General features: G+C 60.7%; 1 protein-coding gene across 2 annotated transcripts in view; it reads right to left on the minus strand.

The window, feature by feature from the left end:
• Positions 1 to 1,904: 1,904 nt before the first annotated feature.
• The window catches only part of LOC138751138 (tau-tubulin kinase 1-like), a 57,585-nt gene continuing 42,742 nt past the window's right edge, over positions 1,905 to 16,747 (minus strand). The window contains exon 7 of one of the 2 annotated variants that reach the window (XM_069913203.1): positions 1,905 to 2,049. In XM_069913203.1, coding sequence (XP_069769304.1) covers positions 1,954 to 2,049 — 96 coding nt within the window. In that variant the 3' untranslated portion in view covers positions 1,905 to 1,953. The remainder of the gene's footprint in view (positions 2,050 to 16,747) is intronic. The other variant, XM_069913204.1, reaches the window with a different exon arrangement.

The following is a 16,747-nucleotide window of genomic DNA, read 5'->3' on the forward strand; positions in this document are numbered from 1 at the left end:
TGAACAGAAGGAAGAGTTGGGAAGCGATCTGTAGTACCCAGCGACTCCCTATTGCTGTCCTGACAGGAATAACCCTGACGTGTTGTTGTACAAATGCACTGAGACTTTTTACGAACGAAGATCTGGACTCTGATACTGGCTGTTTAATTGCCTCACCGTTTTGCAGAGTTGTATAGGTGAGGGAGGACCCGGGGTTCATGCCCGGGATTCCAGGAAGGAACCTCTTTATTACACTAACCAGGGTATCAATATGACTTTTGTGGTATTAAAGCCGCAAGTTCTCGATAGATGGTGGTGGCACCAAAGACAGAACCCTACTGTGCGCTGCCACTTTTAAGTCTATTAATCGTAACAAGGACCCTCAGTAGGTTAAGCTGTACGCTGCTGAATAAGACAGTAGACCCTCTGCATTCCGCCACAGATTTTGAATGGTTTCTTTTTAAATCAACCAATGACAATCGCTTTCTCCCTTATATGGTGGAAGCTCTCAGAGCTTCAATGTGTCATGCGTCTATTGTTTGTACCTTTGTATAAATTAAACCAGCTGGTCCGTGCTCAGAAATAAACACTCCTTCTGAAGTGACTCCTGGTGCCTTGGCCGAGTTTTCTCCACCACAGGAGGGGTCGAGGGTCAGGGCTCAGGTGAGATTAGATGAGGGAGGGTCAGGGAGAAAGGAGTAAGGGGAAGGAATCAGGGAGAAGGGGAGGGGAGGGAGAAGGGGTCAGGGGGTAAGGGGAGAAGGGGTCAGGGGGAAGGGAAGAAGGGGTCAGAGAGGAAGGGGAGAAGGGGGAAGGGTCAGGGAGGGGAGGGAGAAGGGGTCAGGTGAGAAGGGGAAGGCGTCAGGGAGAAGAGGTCAGGAAGAAGGGCAAGGGGTCAGGGTGAAAGGGAGAAGGGGTCAGGAAGAAAGTGTTAGGGAGAAGGGGAAAGGGATCAGGGAGAAGAAGAAGTGGTCAGGGGAAAGGGGAAGGGAAGGAAAAGGGAAAGGCAAGAGCAAGGGGGAAGGGGAGAAGAAAGGGGAAGGGGAAGGGGGAGGAGGGAAAGGAAAAGGGGAAGGGGGAAAAGGGGAAGGGGAAAAGGGGAAGGGGGAAAAGGGGAAGGGGGAAAAGGGGAAAAGGGGAAAGGGAAAAGGGGAAGGGGAAAAGGGGAAGGGGAAAAGGGGAAGGGGAAAAGGGGAAGGGAAAAGGGGAAGGGGAAAAGGGGAAGGGAAAAGGGGAAGGGGAAAAGGGGAAGGGGAAAAGGGGAAGGGGGAAAAGGGGAAGGGGAAAAGGGGAAGGGGAAAAGGGGAAGGGGAAAAGGGGAAGGGGAAAAGGGGAAGGGGAAAAGGGGAAGGGGAAAAGGGGAAGGGGAAAAGGGGAAGGGGAAAAGGGGAAGGGGAAAAGGGGAAGGGGAAAAGGGGAAGGGGAAAAGGGGAAGGGGAAAAGGGGAAGGGAAAAGGGGAAGGGGAAAAGGGGAAGGGGAAAAGGGGAAGGGGAAAAGGGGAAGGGGAAAAGGGGAAGGGGAAAAGGGGAAGGGGAAAGGGGAAGGGGAAAAGGGGAAGGGGAAAAGGGGAAGGGAAAAGGGGGAAGGGGAAAAGGGGAAGGGGAAAAGGGGAAGGGGAAAAGGGGAAGGGGAAAAGGGAAGGGGAAAAGGGGAAGGGGAAAAGGGGAAGGGAAAAGGGGAAGGGGAAAAGGGAAGGGGAAAAGGGGAAGGGGAAAAGGGGAAGGGGAAAAGGGGAAGGGGAAAAGGGGAAGGGGAAAAGGGGAAGGGGAAAAGGGGAAGGGGAAAAGGGGAAGGGGAAAAGGGGAAGGGGAAAAGGGAAGGGGAAAAGGGAAGGGGAAAAGGGGAAGGGGAAAAGGGGAAGGGGAAAAGGGGAAGGGGAAAAGGGGAAGGGAAAAGGGGAAGGGGAAAAGGGGAAGGGGAAAAGGGGAGGCTCAGGAGTTTGGAGGCAGAAGGTGCCAGAACCCATCAATATGCTAGGAATGGGACTGCTGAAGTGATTTACCCGGTTTTTGTTGAGCGTTGACAGAGGCGTAACGAACGGTCCCTCGGAAACCAGCGACGGCGCGGGGCTGCAACACAGGGTAATGGGTTAATTCACTGAATCACCCCCCCCCACTCCCACCACCAAGGATAATTTCCCCTCTTACACCCCTTGCCCCAGAGTCAACTCCATTACCCCCACCCTCTCCTCACTCGCCCACCCAAGGGTCACCACCATACTCCACCATCTTTCCCCCCACACATCCCTCACTCCCAACACACCCCCCAACCTTCACCCCTACAACCCGGGGTCACACCCCCACTTGCCTCTCCCCCTGCCATAGGGTCACCCCTCAACCCCCCACCTTCCACCCATGGGGTCAGCATCCTCGCACAGGGCAGTGAGATGGGGGCGAGGGGTTGGTAGTACCTTGGCCAAGGAAGCAAGACCCCAAGTTCAAAGGCCAGACTACACCCCGCCCCAAAGTGGGCAAGCCCACGGTCCACCTCACCCCACCTCAGGTGGGGCACCCTGCCAGACAGTGACCATCTTGCTGTCAGGACACAGAAGGGCAAATTATAAATGAAACAAGGGAACAGGGACCTCTGTTGGCAGCTGACGAATCCCTGACCCCTTGCAAACCTGACATCTCCCAAACCCTGACCCCTTACCCCTCCTAACCTTCACCCCGATCAAACACTGATCCCTCACCCCTTCTACCCCTCACCCCGATCAAACCTTGACCCCTCACTCTGATCAAACCCTGACCTGATCAAACCCAGATCCCTCACCCCTCCTAACCCTCACTGCAACCCCTCACCCTGACCAAACCATGAACCCTCACCCCATCTAACTCCCACCGCAACCCCTCACCCTGACCAAACCCTAATCCCTCACCCCTTCTACCCCTCACCCCGACCAAACCCTGACCCCTCACCCCTCCTAACCCTCACCGCAACCCCTCACCCCGATCAAACCCTGACCCCTCACTCTGATCAAACCCTGACCTGATCAAACCCAGACCCCTCACCCCTCCTAACCCTCACTGCAACCCCTCACCCTGATCAAACATGAACCCTCACCCCTCCTAACTCCCACCGCAACCCCTCACCCTGACCAAACCATGAACCCTCACCCCTCCTAACTCCCATCGCAAACCCTCACCCTGACCAAACCCTGACCCCTCACCCCTCCTAACCCTCACAGCAACCCCTCACCCCGATCAAACCCTGACCCCTCAACCCTCCTAACTCCCACCACACCCCTCACCCCTCCTAACTAACACCGCACCCATCACCCTGAACAAACACTGATCCCTCACCCCTTCTACCCCTCACCCCGATCAAACCCTGACCCTCACCCCTCCTAACCCTCACCACAACCCCTCACCCCGATCAAACCCTGACCCCTCACCCCTCCTAACCTTCACCGCAACCCCTCACCCCGATCAAACCCTGACCCCTCACCCCTCCTAACCCTCTCCGCAACCCCTCACCCCGATCAAACCCTGACCCCTCACCCCTCCTAACCCTCACCGCAACCCCTCACCCTGAACAAACCCTGACCCCTCACCCCTCCTAACCCTCACCACAACCCCTCACCCCGATCAAACCCTGACCCCTCACCCCTCCTAACCCTCACAGCAACCCCTCACCCCGATCAAACCCTGACCCCTCACCCCTCCTAACTCCCACCGCAGCCGCTCACCCCGATCAAACCCTGACCCTAACCCTAACCCTAACCCCTCCTAACTCCCACCGCAACCCCTCACCCTGACCAAACCATGAACCCTCACCCCTCCTAACTCCCACCACAACCCCTCACCCTGACCAAACCCTGACCCCTCAACCCTCCTAACTCCCACCGCAACCCCTCACCCCGACCAAACCATGAACCCTCACCCCTCCTAACTCCCACCGCAACCCCTCACCCTGACCAAACCCTGACCCCTCACCTCTCCTAACTCCCACCACAACCCCTCACCCTGACCAAACCCTGACCCCTCACCCCTCCTAACTCCCACCGCAACACCTCACCCTGACCCCTCACCCCTCCTAACTCCCACCGCAACCCCTCACCCTGACCAAACCCTGACCCCTCACCCGTCCAAACACCCACCGCAACCCCTCACCCTGACCAAACCCTGACTCCTCACCTCTCCTAACTCACACCGCAACCTCTCACCCTGACCAAACCCTGCCCCCTCACCCCTCCTAACTCACACCGCAACCCCTCACCCTGACCAAACCCTGACCCCTCACCCTCACCCCTCCTAACTCCCACCGCAACCCCTCACCCCGACCAAACCATGAACCCTCACCCCTCCTAACTCCCACCGCAACCCCTCACCCTGACCCCTCACCCCTCCTAACTCCCACCACAACCCCTCACCCTGACCAAACCCTGACCCCTCACCCCTCCTAACTCCCACCGCAACCCCTCACCCTGACCAAACCCTGACCCCTCCTAACTCCCACCGCAACCCCTCACCCTGACAAAACCCTGACCCCTCCTAACTCAAACCGCAACCCCTCACCCTGACCAAACCCTGACCCCTCACCCCTCCTAACTCCCACCACAACCCCTCACCCCTCCTAACTCCCACCGCAAACCCTCACCCTGACCAAACCCTGACCCCTCACCCCTCCTAACTCCCACCGCAACCCCTCACCCTGAACAAACCCTGACCCCTCACCCCTCCTAACCCTCACCACAACCCCTCACCCCGATCAAACCCTGACCCCTCACCCCTCCTAACCCTCACAGCAACCCCTCACCCCGATCAAACCCTGACCCCTCACCCCTCCTAACTCCCACCGCAGCCGCTCACCCCGATCAAACCCTGACCCTAACCCTAACCCTAACCCTAACCCCTCCTAACTCCCACCGCAACCCCTCACCCTGACCAAACCATGAACCCTCACCCCTCCTAACTCCCACCACAACCCCTCACCCTGACCAAACCCTGACCCCTCAACCCTCCTAACTCCCACCGCAACCCCTCACCCCGACCAAACCATGAACCCTCACCCCTCCTAACTCCCACCGCAACCCCTCACCCTGACCAAACCCTGACCCCTCACCTCTCCTAACTCCCACCACAACCCCTCACCCTGACCAAACCCTGACCCCTCACCCCTCCTAACTCCCACCACAACACCTCACCCTGACCCCTCACCCCTCCTAACTCCCACCGCAACCCCTCACCCTGACCAAACCCTGACCCCTCACCCGTCCAAACACCCACCGCAACCCCTCACCCTGACCAAACCCTGACTCCTCACCTCTCCTAACTCACACCGCAACCTCTCACCCTGACCAAACCCTGCCCCCTCACCCCTCCTAACTCACACCGCAACCCCTCACCCTGACCAAACCCTGACCCCTCACCCTCACCCCTCCTAACTCCCACCGCAACCCCTCACCCCGACCAAACCATGAACCCTCACCCCTCCTAACTCCCACCGCAACCCCTCACCCTGACCCCTCACCCCTCCTAACTCCCACCACAACCCCTCACCCTGACCCAACCCTGACCCCTCACCCCTCCTAACTCCCACCGCAACCCCTCACCCTGACCAAACCCTGACCCCTCCTAACTCCCACCGCAACCCCTCACCCTGACCAAACCCTGACCCCTCCTAACTCAAACCGCAACCCCTCACCCTGACCAAACCCTGACCCCTCACCCCTCCTAACTCCCACCACAACCCCTCACCCCTCCTAACTCCCACCGCAACCCCTCACCCTGACCAAACCCTGACCCCTCACCCCTCCTAACTCCCACCGCAACCCCTCACCCTGATCAAACCCTGACCCCTCACCCCTCCTAACTCCCACCGCAACCCCTCACCCTGACCAAACCCTGACCCCTCACCCCTCCTAACTCCCACCGTAACCCCTCACCCTGACCAAACCATGACCCCTCACCCCTCCTAACTTCCACCGCAACCCATCACCCTGACCAAACCCTGACCCCTCACCCCTCCTAACTTCCACCGCAACCCCTCACCCTGATCAAACCCTGACCCCTCACCCCTCCTAACACCCAACGCAACCCCTCACCCTGAACAAACCCTAACCCTAACCCCTCCTAACTCCCACCGCAACCCCTCACCCTGACCAAACCATGAACCCTCACCCCTCCTAACTCCCACCACAACCCCTCACCCTGACCAAACCCTGACCCCTCAACCCTCCTAACTCCCACCGCAACCCCTCACCCCGACCAAACCATGAACCCTCACCCCTCCTAACTCCCACCGCAACCCCTCACCCTGACCAAACCCTGACCCCTCACCTCTCCTAACTCCCACCACAACCCCTCACCCTGACCAAACCCTGACCCCTCACCCCTCCTAACTCCCACCACAACCCCTCACCCCTCCTAACTCCCACCGCAACCCCTCACCCTGACCCCTCACCCCTCCTAACTCCCACCGCAACCCCTCACCCTGATCAAACCCTAATCCCTCACCCCTTCTACCCCTCACCCCGACCAAACCCTGACCCCTCACCCCTCCTAACCCTCACCGCAACCCCTCACCCCGATCAAACCCTGACCCCTCACTCTGATCAAACCCTGACCTGATCAAACCCAGACCCCTCACCCCTCCTAACCCTCACTGCAACCCCTCACCCTGATCAAACATGAACCCTCACCCCTCCTAACTCCCACCGCAACCCCTCACCCTGACCAAACCATGAACCCTCACCCCTCCTAACTCCCATCGCAAACCCTCACCCTGACCAAACCCTGACCCCTCACCCCTCCTAACCCTCACAGCAACCCCTCACCCCGATCAAACCCTGACCCCTCAACCCTCCTAACTCCCACCACACCCCTCACCCCTCCTAACTAACACCGCACCCATCACCCTGACCAAACACTGATCCCTCACCCCTTCTACCCCTCACCCCGATCAAACCCTGACCCTCACCCCTCCTAACCCTCACCACAACCCCTCACCCCGATCAAACCCTGACCCCTCACCCCTCCTAACCTTCACCGCAACCCCTCACCCCGATCAAACCCTGACCCCTCACCCCTCCTAACCCTCTCCGCAACCCCTCACCCCGATCAAACCCTGACCCCTCACCCCTCCTAACCCTCACCGCAACCCCTCACCCTGAACAAACCCTGACCCCTCACCCCTCCTAACCCTCACCACAACCCCTCACCCTGATCAAACCCTGACCCCTCACCCCTCCTAACCCTCACAGCAACCCCTCACCCCGATCAAACCCTGACCCCTCACCCCTCCTAACTCCCACCGCAGCCGCTCACCCCGATCAAACCCTGACCCTAACCCTAACCCTAACCCTAACCCCTCCTAACTCCCACCGCAACCCCTCACCCTGACCAAACCATGAACCCTCACCCCTCCTAACTCCCACCACAACCCCTCACCCTGACCAAACCCTGACCCCTCAACCCTCCTAACTCCCACCGCAACCCCTCACCCCGACCAAACGATGAACCCTCACCCCTCCTAACTCCCACCGCAACCCCTCACCCTGACCAAACCCTGACCCCTCACCTCTCCTAACTCCCACCACAACCCCTCACCCTGACCAAACCCTGACCCCTCACCCCTCCTAACTCCCACCGCAACACCTCACCCTGACCCCTCACCCCTCCTAACTCCCACCGCAACCCCTCACCCTGACCAAACCCTGACCCCTCACCCGTCCAAACACCCACCGCAACCCCTCACCCTGACCAAACCCTGACTCCTCACCTCTCCTAACTCACACCGCAACCTCTCACCCTGACCAAACCCTGACCCCTCACCCTCACCCCTCCTAACTCCCACCGCAACCCCTCACCCCGACCAAATCATGAACCCTCACCCCTCCTAACTCCCACCGCAACCCCTCACCCTGACCCCTCACCCCTCCTAACTCCCACCACAACCCCTCACCCTGACCAAACCCTGACCCCTCACCCCTCCTAACTCCCACCGCAACCCCTCACCCTGACCAAACCCTGACCCCTCCTAACTCCCACCGCAACCCCTCACCCTGACCAAACCCTGACCCCTCCTAACTCAAACCGCAACCCCTCACCCTGACCAAACCCTGACCCCTCACCCCTCCTAACTCCCACCACAACCCCTCACCCCTCCTAACTCCCACCGCAACCCCTCACCCTGACCAAACCCTGACCACTCACCCCTCCTAACTCCGACCGCAACCCCTCACCCTGAACAAACCCTGACACCTCACCCCTCCTAACCCTCACCACAACCCCTCACCCCGATCAAACCCTGACCCCTCACCCCTCCTAACCCTCACAGCAACCCCTCACCCCGATCAAACCCTGACCCCTCACCCCTCCTAACTCCCACCGCAGCCGCTCACCCCGATCAAACCCTGACCCTAACCCTAACCCTAACCCCTCCTAACTCCCACCGCAACCCCTCACCCTGACCAAACCATGAACCCTCACCCCTCCTAACTCCCACCACAACCCCTCACCCTGACCAAACCCTGACCCCTCAACCCTCCTAACTCCCACCGCAACCCCTCACCCCGACCAAACCATGAACCCTCACCCCTCCTAACTCCCACCGCAACCCCTCACCCTGACCAAACCCTGACCCCTCACCTCTCCTAACTCCCACCACAACCCCTCACCCTGACCAAACCCTGACCCCTCACCCCTCCTAACTCCCACCGCAACACCTCACCCTGACCCCTCACCCCTCCTAACTCCCACCGCAACCCCTCACCCTGACCAAACCCTGACCCCTCACCCGTCCAAACACCCACCGCAACCCCTCACCCTGACCAAACCCTGACTCCTCACCTCTCCTAACTCACACCGCAACCTCTCACCCTGACCAAACCCTGCCCCCTCACCCCTCCTAACTCACACCGCAACCCCTCACCCTGACCAAACCCTGACCCCTCACCCTCACCCCTCCTAACTCCCACCGCAACCCCTCACCCCGACCAAACCATGAACCCTCACCCCTCCTAACTCCCACCGCAACCCCTCACCCTGACCCCTCACCCCTCCTAACTCCCACCACAACCCCTCACCCTGACCCAACCCTGACCCCTCACCCCTCCTAACTCCCACCGCAACCCCTCACCCTGACCAAACCCTGACCCCTCCTAACTCCCACCGCAACCCCTCACCCTGACCAAACCATGACCCCTCCTAACTCAAACCGCAACCCCTCACCCTGACCAAACCCTGACCCCTCACCCCTCCTAACTCCCACCACAACCCCTCACCCCTCCTAACTCCCACCGCAACCCCTCACCCTGACCAAACCCTGACCCCTCACCCCTCCTAACTCCCACCGCAACCCCTCACCCTGATCAAACCCTGACCCCTCACCCCTCCTAACTCCCACCGCAACCCCTCACCCTGACCAAACCCTGACCCCTCACCCCTCCTAACTCCCACCGTAACCCCTCACCCTGACCAAACCCTGACCCCTCACCCCTCCTAACTTCCACCGCAACCCATCACCCTGACCAAACCCTGACCACTCACCCCTCCTAACTTCCACCGCAACCCCTCACCCTGATCAAACCCTGACCCCTCACCCCTCCTAACACCCAACGCAACCCCTCACCCTGAACAAACCCTGACCCCTCACCCCTCCTAACTCCCAACGCAACCCCTCACCCTGACCAAACCCTGACCCCTCACCCCTCCTAACTCCCACCGCAACCTCTCACCCTGACCAAACCCTGGCCCCTCACCCCTCCTAACTCCCACTGCAACCCCTCACCCCGATCAAACCCTGACCCCTCACCCCTCCTAACCCTCACCGCAACCCCTCACCCCGAACAAACCCTGACACCTCAGCCCTCCTAACCCTCAGCGCAACCCCTCACCCCGATCAAACCCTGACCCCTCACCCCTCCTAACCCTCACCGCAATCCCTCACCCCGAACAAACCCTGACCCCTCACCCCTCCTAACCCTCATCGCAACCCCTCACCCCGAACAAACCCTGACCCCTCACCCCTCCTAACCCTCACCGCAACCCCTCACCCCGATCAAACCCTGATCCCTCACCCCTCCTAACTCCCACCGCAACCCCTCACCACGATCAAACCCTGACCCCTCAACCCTCCTAACTCCCACCGCAACCCCTCACCCCGACCAAACCATGAACCCTCACCCCTCCTAACTCACACCGCAACCCCTCACCCTGACCAAACCCTGACCCCTCACCCCTCCTAACTCCCACCACAACCCCTCACCCTGACCAAACCCTGACCCCTCACCCCTCCTAACTCCCACCGCAACCCATCACCCTAACCAAACCCTAACCCCTCCTAACTCCCACCGCAACCCCTCACCCTGACCAAACCCTGACCCCTCACCCCTCCTAACTCCCACCACAACCCCTCACCCTGACCAAACCCTGACCCCTCACCCCTCCTAACTCCCAACGCAACCCCTCACCCCGATCAAACCCTGACCCCTCAACCCTCCTAACTCCCACCGCAACCCCTCACCCTGACCAAACCCTGACCCCTCACCTCTCCTAACTCCCACCACAACCCCTCACCCTGACCAAACCCTGACCCCTCACCCCTCCTAACTCCCACCACAACCCCTCACCCTGACCAAACCCTGACCCCTCACCCCTCCTAACTCCCACCACAACCCCTCACCCTGACCAAACCCTGACCCCTCACCCCTCCTAACTCCCACCGCAACCCATCACCCTAACCAAACCCTAACCCCTCACCCCTCCTAACTCCCACCGCAACCCCTCACCCTGACCAAACCCTGACTCCTCACCCCTCCTAACTCCCACCGCAACCCCTCACCCTGACCAAACCCTGACCCCTCACCCCTCCTAACTCAAACCGCAACCCCTCAACCTGACCCCTCACCCCTCCTAACTCCCACCGCAACCCCTCACCCTGACCAAACCCTGACCCCTCACCCCTCCTAACACCCCCTGCCACCCCTCACCCTGACCAAACCCTGACCCCTCACCCCTCCTAACTTCCACCGCAACCTCTCACCCTGACCAAACCCTGCCCCCTCACCCCTCCTAACTCCCACCGCAACACCTCACCCTGACCAATCCTTGACCCCTCGCCCCTCCTAACTCCCACCGCAACCCCTCACCCTGACCAAACCCTGATCCCTCACCCCTTCTACCCCTCACTCCGATCAAACCTTGACCCCTCACCCCTCCTAACCCTCACAGCAACCCCTCACCCCGATCAAACCCTGACCCCTCAACCCTCCTAACTCCCACCACACCCCTCACCCCTCCTAACTAACACCGCACCCCTCACCCTGACCAAACACTGATCCCTCACCCCTTCTACCCCTCACCCCGATCAAACCCTGACCCTCACCCCTCCTAACCCTCACCACAACCCCTCACCCCGATCAAACCCTGACCCCTCACCCCTCCTAACCTTCACCGCAACCCCTCACCCCGATCAAACCCTGACCCCTCACCCCTCCTAACCCTCTCCGCAACCCCTCACCCCGATCAAACCCTGACCCCTCACCCCTCCTAACCCTCACCGCAACCCCTCACCCTGAACAAACCCTGACCCCTCACCCCTCCTAACCCTCACCACAACCCCTCACCCCGATCAAACCCTGACCCCTCACCCCTCCTAACCCTCACAGCAACCCCTCACCCCGATCAAACCCTGACCCCTCACCCCTCCTAACTCCCACCGCAGCCGCTCACCCCGATCAAACCTTGACCCTAACCCTAACCCCTCCTAACTCCCACCGCAACCCCTCACCCTGACCAAACCATGAACCCTCACCCCTCCTAACTCCCACCACAACCCCTCACCCTGACCAAACCCTGACCCCTCAACCCTCCTAACTCCCACCGCAACCCCTCACCCCGACCAAACCATGAACCCTCACCCCTCCTAACTCCCACCGCAACCCCTCACCCTGACCAAACCCTGACCCCTCACCTCTCCTAACTCCCACCACAACCCCTCACCCTGACCAAACCCTGACCCCTCACCCCTCCTAACTCCCACCGCAACCCCTCACCCTGACCAAACCCTGACCCCTCACCCCTCCTAACTCCCACCACAACCCCTCACCCCTCCTAACTCCCACCGCAACCCCTCACCCTGACCCCTCACCCCTCCTAACTCCCACCGCAACCCCTCACCCTGATCAAACCCTGACCCCTCACCCCTCCTAACTCCCACCGCAACCCCTCACCCTGACCAAACCCTGAATCCTCACCCCTCCTAACTCCCACCGTAACCCCTCACCCTGACCAAACCCTGACCCCTCACCCCTCCTAACTTCCACCGCAACCCATCACCCTGACCAAACCCTGACCCCTCACCCCTCCTAACTTCCACCGCAACCCCTCACCCTGATCAAACCCTGACCCCTCACCCCTCCTAACACCCAACGCAACCCCTCACCCTGACCAAACCCTGACCCCTCACCCCTCCTAACTCCCACCGCAACCCCTCACCCTGACCAAACCCTGACCCCTCACCCCTCCTAACTCCCACTGCAACCTCTCACCCTGACCAAACCCTGACCCCTCACCCCTCCTAACTCCCACTGCAACCCCTCACCCCGATCAAACCCTGACCCCTCACCCCTCCTAACCCTCACCGCAACCCCTCACCCCGAACAAACCCTGACACCTCAGCCCTCCTAACCCTCAGCGCAACCCCTCACCCCGATCAAACCCTGACCCCTCACCCCTCCTAACCCTCACCGCAATCCCTCACCCCGAACAAACCCTGACCCCTCACCCCTCCTAACCCTCATCGCAACCCCTCACCCCGAACAAACCCTGACCCCTCACCCCTCCTAAACCTCACCGCAACCCCTCACCCCGATCAAACCCTGATCCCTCACCCCTCCTAACTCCCACCGCAACACCTCACCACGATCAAACCCTGACCCCTCAACCCTCGTAACTCCCACCGCAACCCCTCACCCCGACCAAACCATGAACCCTCACCCCTCCTAACTCCCACCGCAACCCCTCACCCTGACCAAACCCTGACCCCTCACCCCTCCTAACTCCCACCACAACCCCTCACCCTGATCAAACCCTGACCCCTCACCCCTCCTAACTCCCACCGCAACCCATCACCCTAACCAAACCCTAACCCCTCCTAACTCCCACCGCAACCCCTCACCCTGACCAAACCCTGACCCCTCACCCCTCCTAACTCCCACCACAACCCCTCACCCTGACCAAACCCTGACCCCTCACCCCTCCTAACTCCCACCGCAACCCCTCACCCCGATCAAACCCTGACCCCTCAACCCTCCTAACTCCCACCGCAACCCCTCACCCTGACCAAACCCTGACCCCTCACCTCTCCTAACTCCCACCACAACCCCTCACCCTGACCAAACCCTGACCCCTCACCCCTCCTAACTCCCACCACAACCCCTCACCCTGACCAAACCCTGACCCCTCACCCCTCCTAACTCCCACCACAACCCCTCACCCTGACCAAACCCTGACCCCTCACCCCTCCTAACTCCCACCGCAACCCATCACCCTAACCAAACCCTAACCCCTCACCCCTCCTAACTCCCACCGCAACCCCTCACCCTGACCAAACCCTGACTCCTCACCCCTCCTAACTCCCACCGCAACCCCTCACCCTGACCAAACCCTGACCCCTCACCCCTCCTAACTCAAACCGCAACCCCTCAACCTGACCCCTCACCCCTCCTAACTCCCACCGCAACCCCTCACCCTGACCAAACCCTGACCCCTCACCCCTCCTAACACCCCCTGCCACCCCTCACCCTGACCAAACCCTGACCCCTCACCCCTCCTAACTTCCACCGCAACCTCTCACCCTGACCAAACCCTGCCCCCTCACCCCTCCTAACTCCCACCGCAACACCTCACCCTGACCAATCCTTGACCCCTCGCCCCTCCTAACTCCCACCGCAACCCCTCACCCTGACCAAACCCTGATCCCTCACCCCTTCTACCCCTCACTCCGATCAAACCTTGACCCCTCACCCCTCCTAACCCTCACAGCAACCCCTCACCCCGATCAAACCCTGACCCCTCAACCCTCCTAACTCCCACCACACCCCTCACCCCTCCTAACTAACACCGCACCCATCACCCTGACCAAACACTGATCCCTCACCCCTTCTACCCCTCACCCCGATCAAACCCTGACCCTCACCTCTCCTAACTCCCACCACAACCCCTCACCCTGACCAAACCCTGACCCCTCACCCCTCCTAACTCCCACCGCAACACCTCACCCTGACCCCTCACCCCTCCTAACTCCCACCGCAACCCCTCACCCTGACCAAACCCTGACCCCTCACCCGTCCAAACACCCACCGCAACCCCTCACCCTGACCAAACCCTGACTCCTCACCTCTCCTAACTCACACCGCAACCTCTCACCCTGACCAAACCCTGCCCCCTCACCCCTCCTAACTCACACCGCAACCCCTCACCCTGACCAAACCCTGACCCCTCACCCTCACCCCTCCTAACTCCCACCGCAACCCCTCACCCCGACCAAACCATGAACCCTCACCCCTCCTAACTCCCACCGCAACCCCTCACCCTGACCCCTCACCCCTCCTAACTCCCACCACAACCCCTCACCCTGACCCAACCCTGACCCCTCACCCCTCCTAACTCCCACCGCAACCCCTCACCCTGACCAAACCCTGACCCCTCCTAACTCCCACCGCAACCCCTCACCCTGACCAAACCATGACCCCTCCTAACTCAAACCGCAACCCCTCACCCTGACCAAACCCTGACCCCTCACCCCTCCTAACTCCCACCACAACCCCTCACCCCTCCTAACTCCCACCGCAACCCCTCACCCTGACCAAACCCTGACCCCTCACCCCTCCTAACTCCCACCGCAACCCCTCACCCTGATCAAACCCTGACCCCTCACCCCTCCTAACTCCCACCGCAACCCCTCACCCTGACCAAACCCTGACCCCTCACCCCTCCTAACTCCCACCGTAACCCCTCACCCTGACCAAACCCTGACCCCTCACCCCTCCTAACTTCCACCGCAACCCATCACCCTGACCAAACCCTGACCACTCACCCCTCCTAACTTCCACCGCAACCCCTCACCCTGATCAAACCCTGACCCCTCACCCCTCCTAACACCCAACGCAACCCCTCACCCTGAACAAACCCTGACCCCTCACCCCTCCTAACTCCCAACGCAACCCCTCACCCTGACCAAACCCTGACCCCTCACCCCTCCTAACTCCCACCGCAACCTCTCACCCTGACCAAACCCTGACCCCTCACCCCTCCTAACTCCCACTGCAACCCCTCACCCCGATCAAACCCTGACCCCTCACCCCTCCTAACCCTCACCGCAACCCCTCACCCCGAACAAACCCTGACACCTCAGCCCTCCTAACCCTCAGCGCAACCCCTCACCCCGATCAAACCCTGACCCCTCACCCCTCCTAACCCTCACCGCAATCCCTCACCCCGAACAAACCCTGACCCCTCACCCCTCCTAACCCTCATCGCAACCCCTCACCCCGAACAAACCCTGACCCCTCACCCCTCCTAACCCTCACCGCAACCCCTCACCCCGATCAAACCCTGATCCCTCACCCCTCCTAACTCCCACCGCAACCCCTCACCACGATCAAACCCTGACCCCTCAACCCTCCTAACTCCCACCGCAACCCCTCACCCCGACCAAACCATGAACCCTCACCCCTCCTAACTCACACCGCAACCCCTCACCCTGACCAAACCCTGACCCCTCACCCCTCCTAACTCCCACCACAACCCCTCACCCTGACCAAACCCTGACCCCTCACCCCTCCTAACTCCCACCGCAACCCATCACCCTAACCAAACCCTAACCCCTCCTAACTCCCACCGCAACCCCTCACCCTGACCAAACCCTGACCCCTCACCCCTCCTAACTCCCACCACAACCCCTCACCCTGACCAAACCCTGACCCCTCACCCCTCCTAACTCCCAACGCAACCCCTCACCCCGATCAAACCCTGACCCCTCAACCCTCCTAACTCCCACCGCAACCCCTCACCCTGACCAAACCCTGACCCCTCACCTCTCCTAACTCCCACCACAACCCCTCACCCTGACCAAACCCTGACCCCTCACCCCTCCTAACTCCCACCACAACCCCTCACCCTGACCAAACCCTGACCCCTCACCCCTCCTAACTCCCACCACAACCCCTCACCCTGACCAAACCCTGACCCCTCACCCCTCCTAACTCCCACCGCAACCCATCACCCTAACCAAACCCTAACCCCTCACCCCTCCTAACTCCCACCGCAACCCCTCACCCTGACCAAACCCTGACTCCTCACCCCTCCTAACTCCCACCGCAACCCCTCACCCTGACCAAACCCTGACCCCTCACCCCTCCTAACTCAAACCGCAACCCCTCAACCTGACCCCTCACCCCTCCTAACTCCCACCGCAACCCCTCACCCTGACCAAACCCTGACCCCTCACCCCTCCTAACACCCCCTGCCACCCCTCACCCTGACCAAACCCTGACCCCTCACCCCTCCTAACTTCCACCGCAACCTCTCACCCTGACCAAACCCTGCCCCCTCACCCCTCCTAACTCCCACCGCAACACCTCACCCTGACCAATCCTTGACCCCTCGCCCCTCCTAACTCCCACCGCAACCCCTCACCCTGACCAAACCCTGATCCCTCACCCCTTCTACCCCTCACTCCGATCAAACCTTGACCCCTCACCCCTCCTAACCCTCACAGCAACCCCTCACCCCGATCAAACCCTGACCCCTCAACCCTCCT

This window comes from Narcine bancroftii, unplaced genomic scaffold (genome assembly GCF_036971445.1).
Source record: "Narcine bancroftii isolate sNarBan1 unplaced genomic scaffold, sNarBan1.hap1 Scaffold_75, whole genome shotgun sequence".
In the NCBI taxonomy this organism is placed as follows: domain Eukaryota; kingdom Metazoa; phylum Chordata; class Chondrichthyes; order Torpediniformes; family Narcinidae; genus Narcine; species Narcine bancroftii.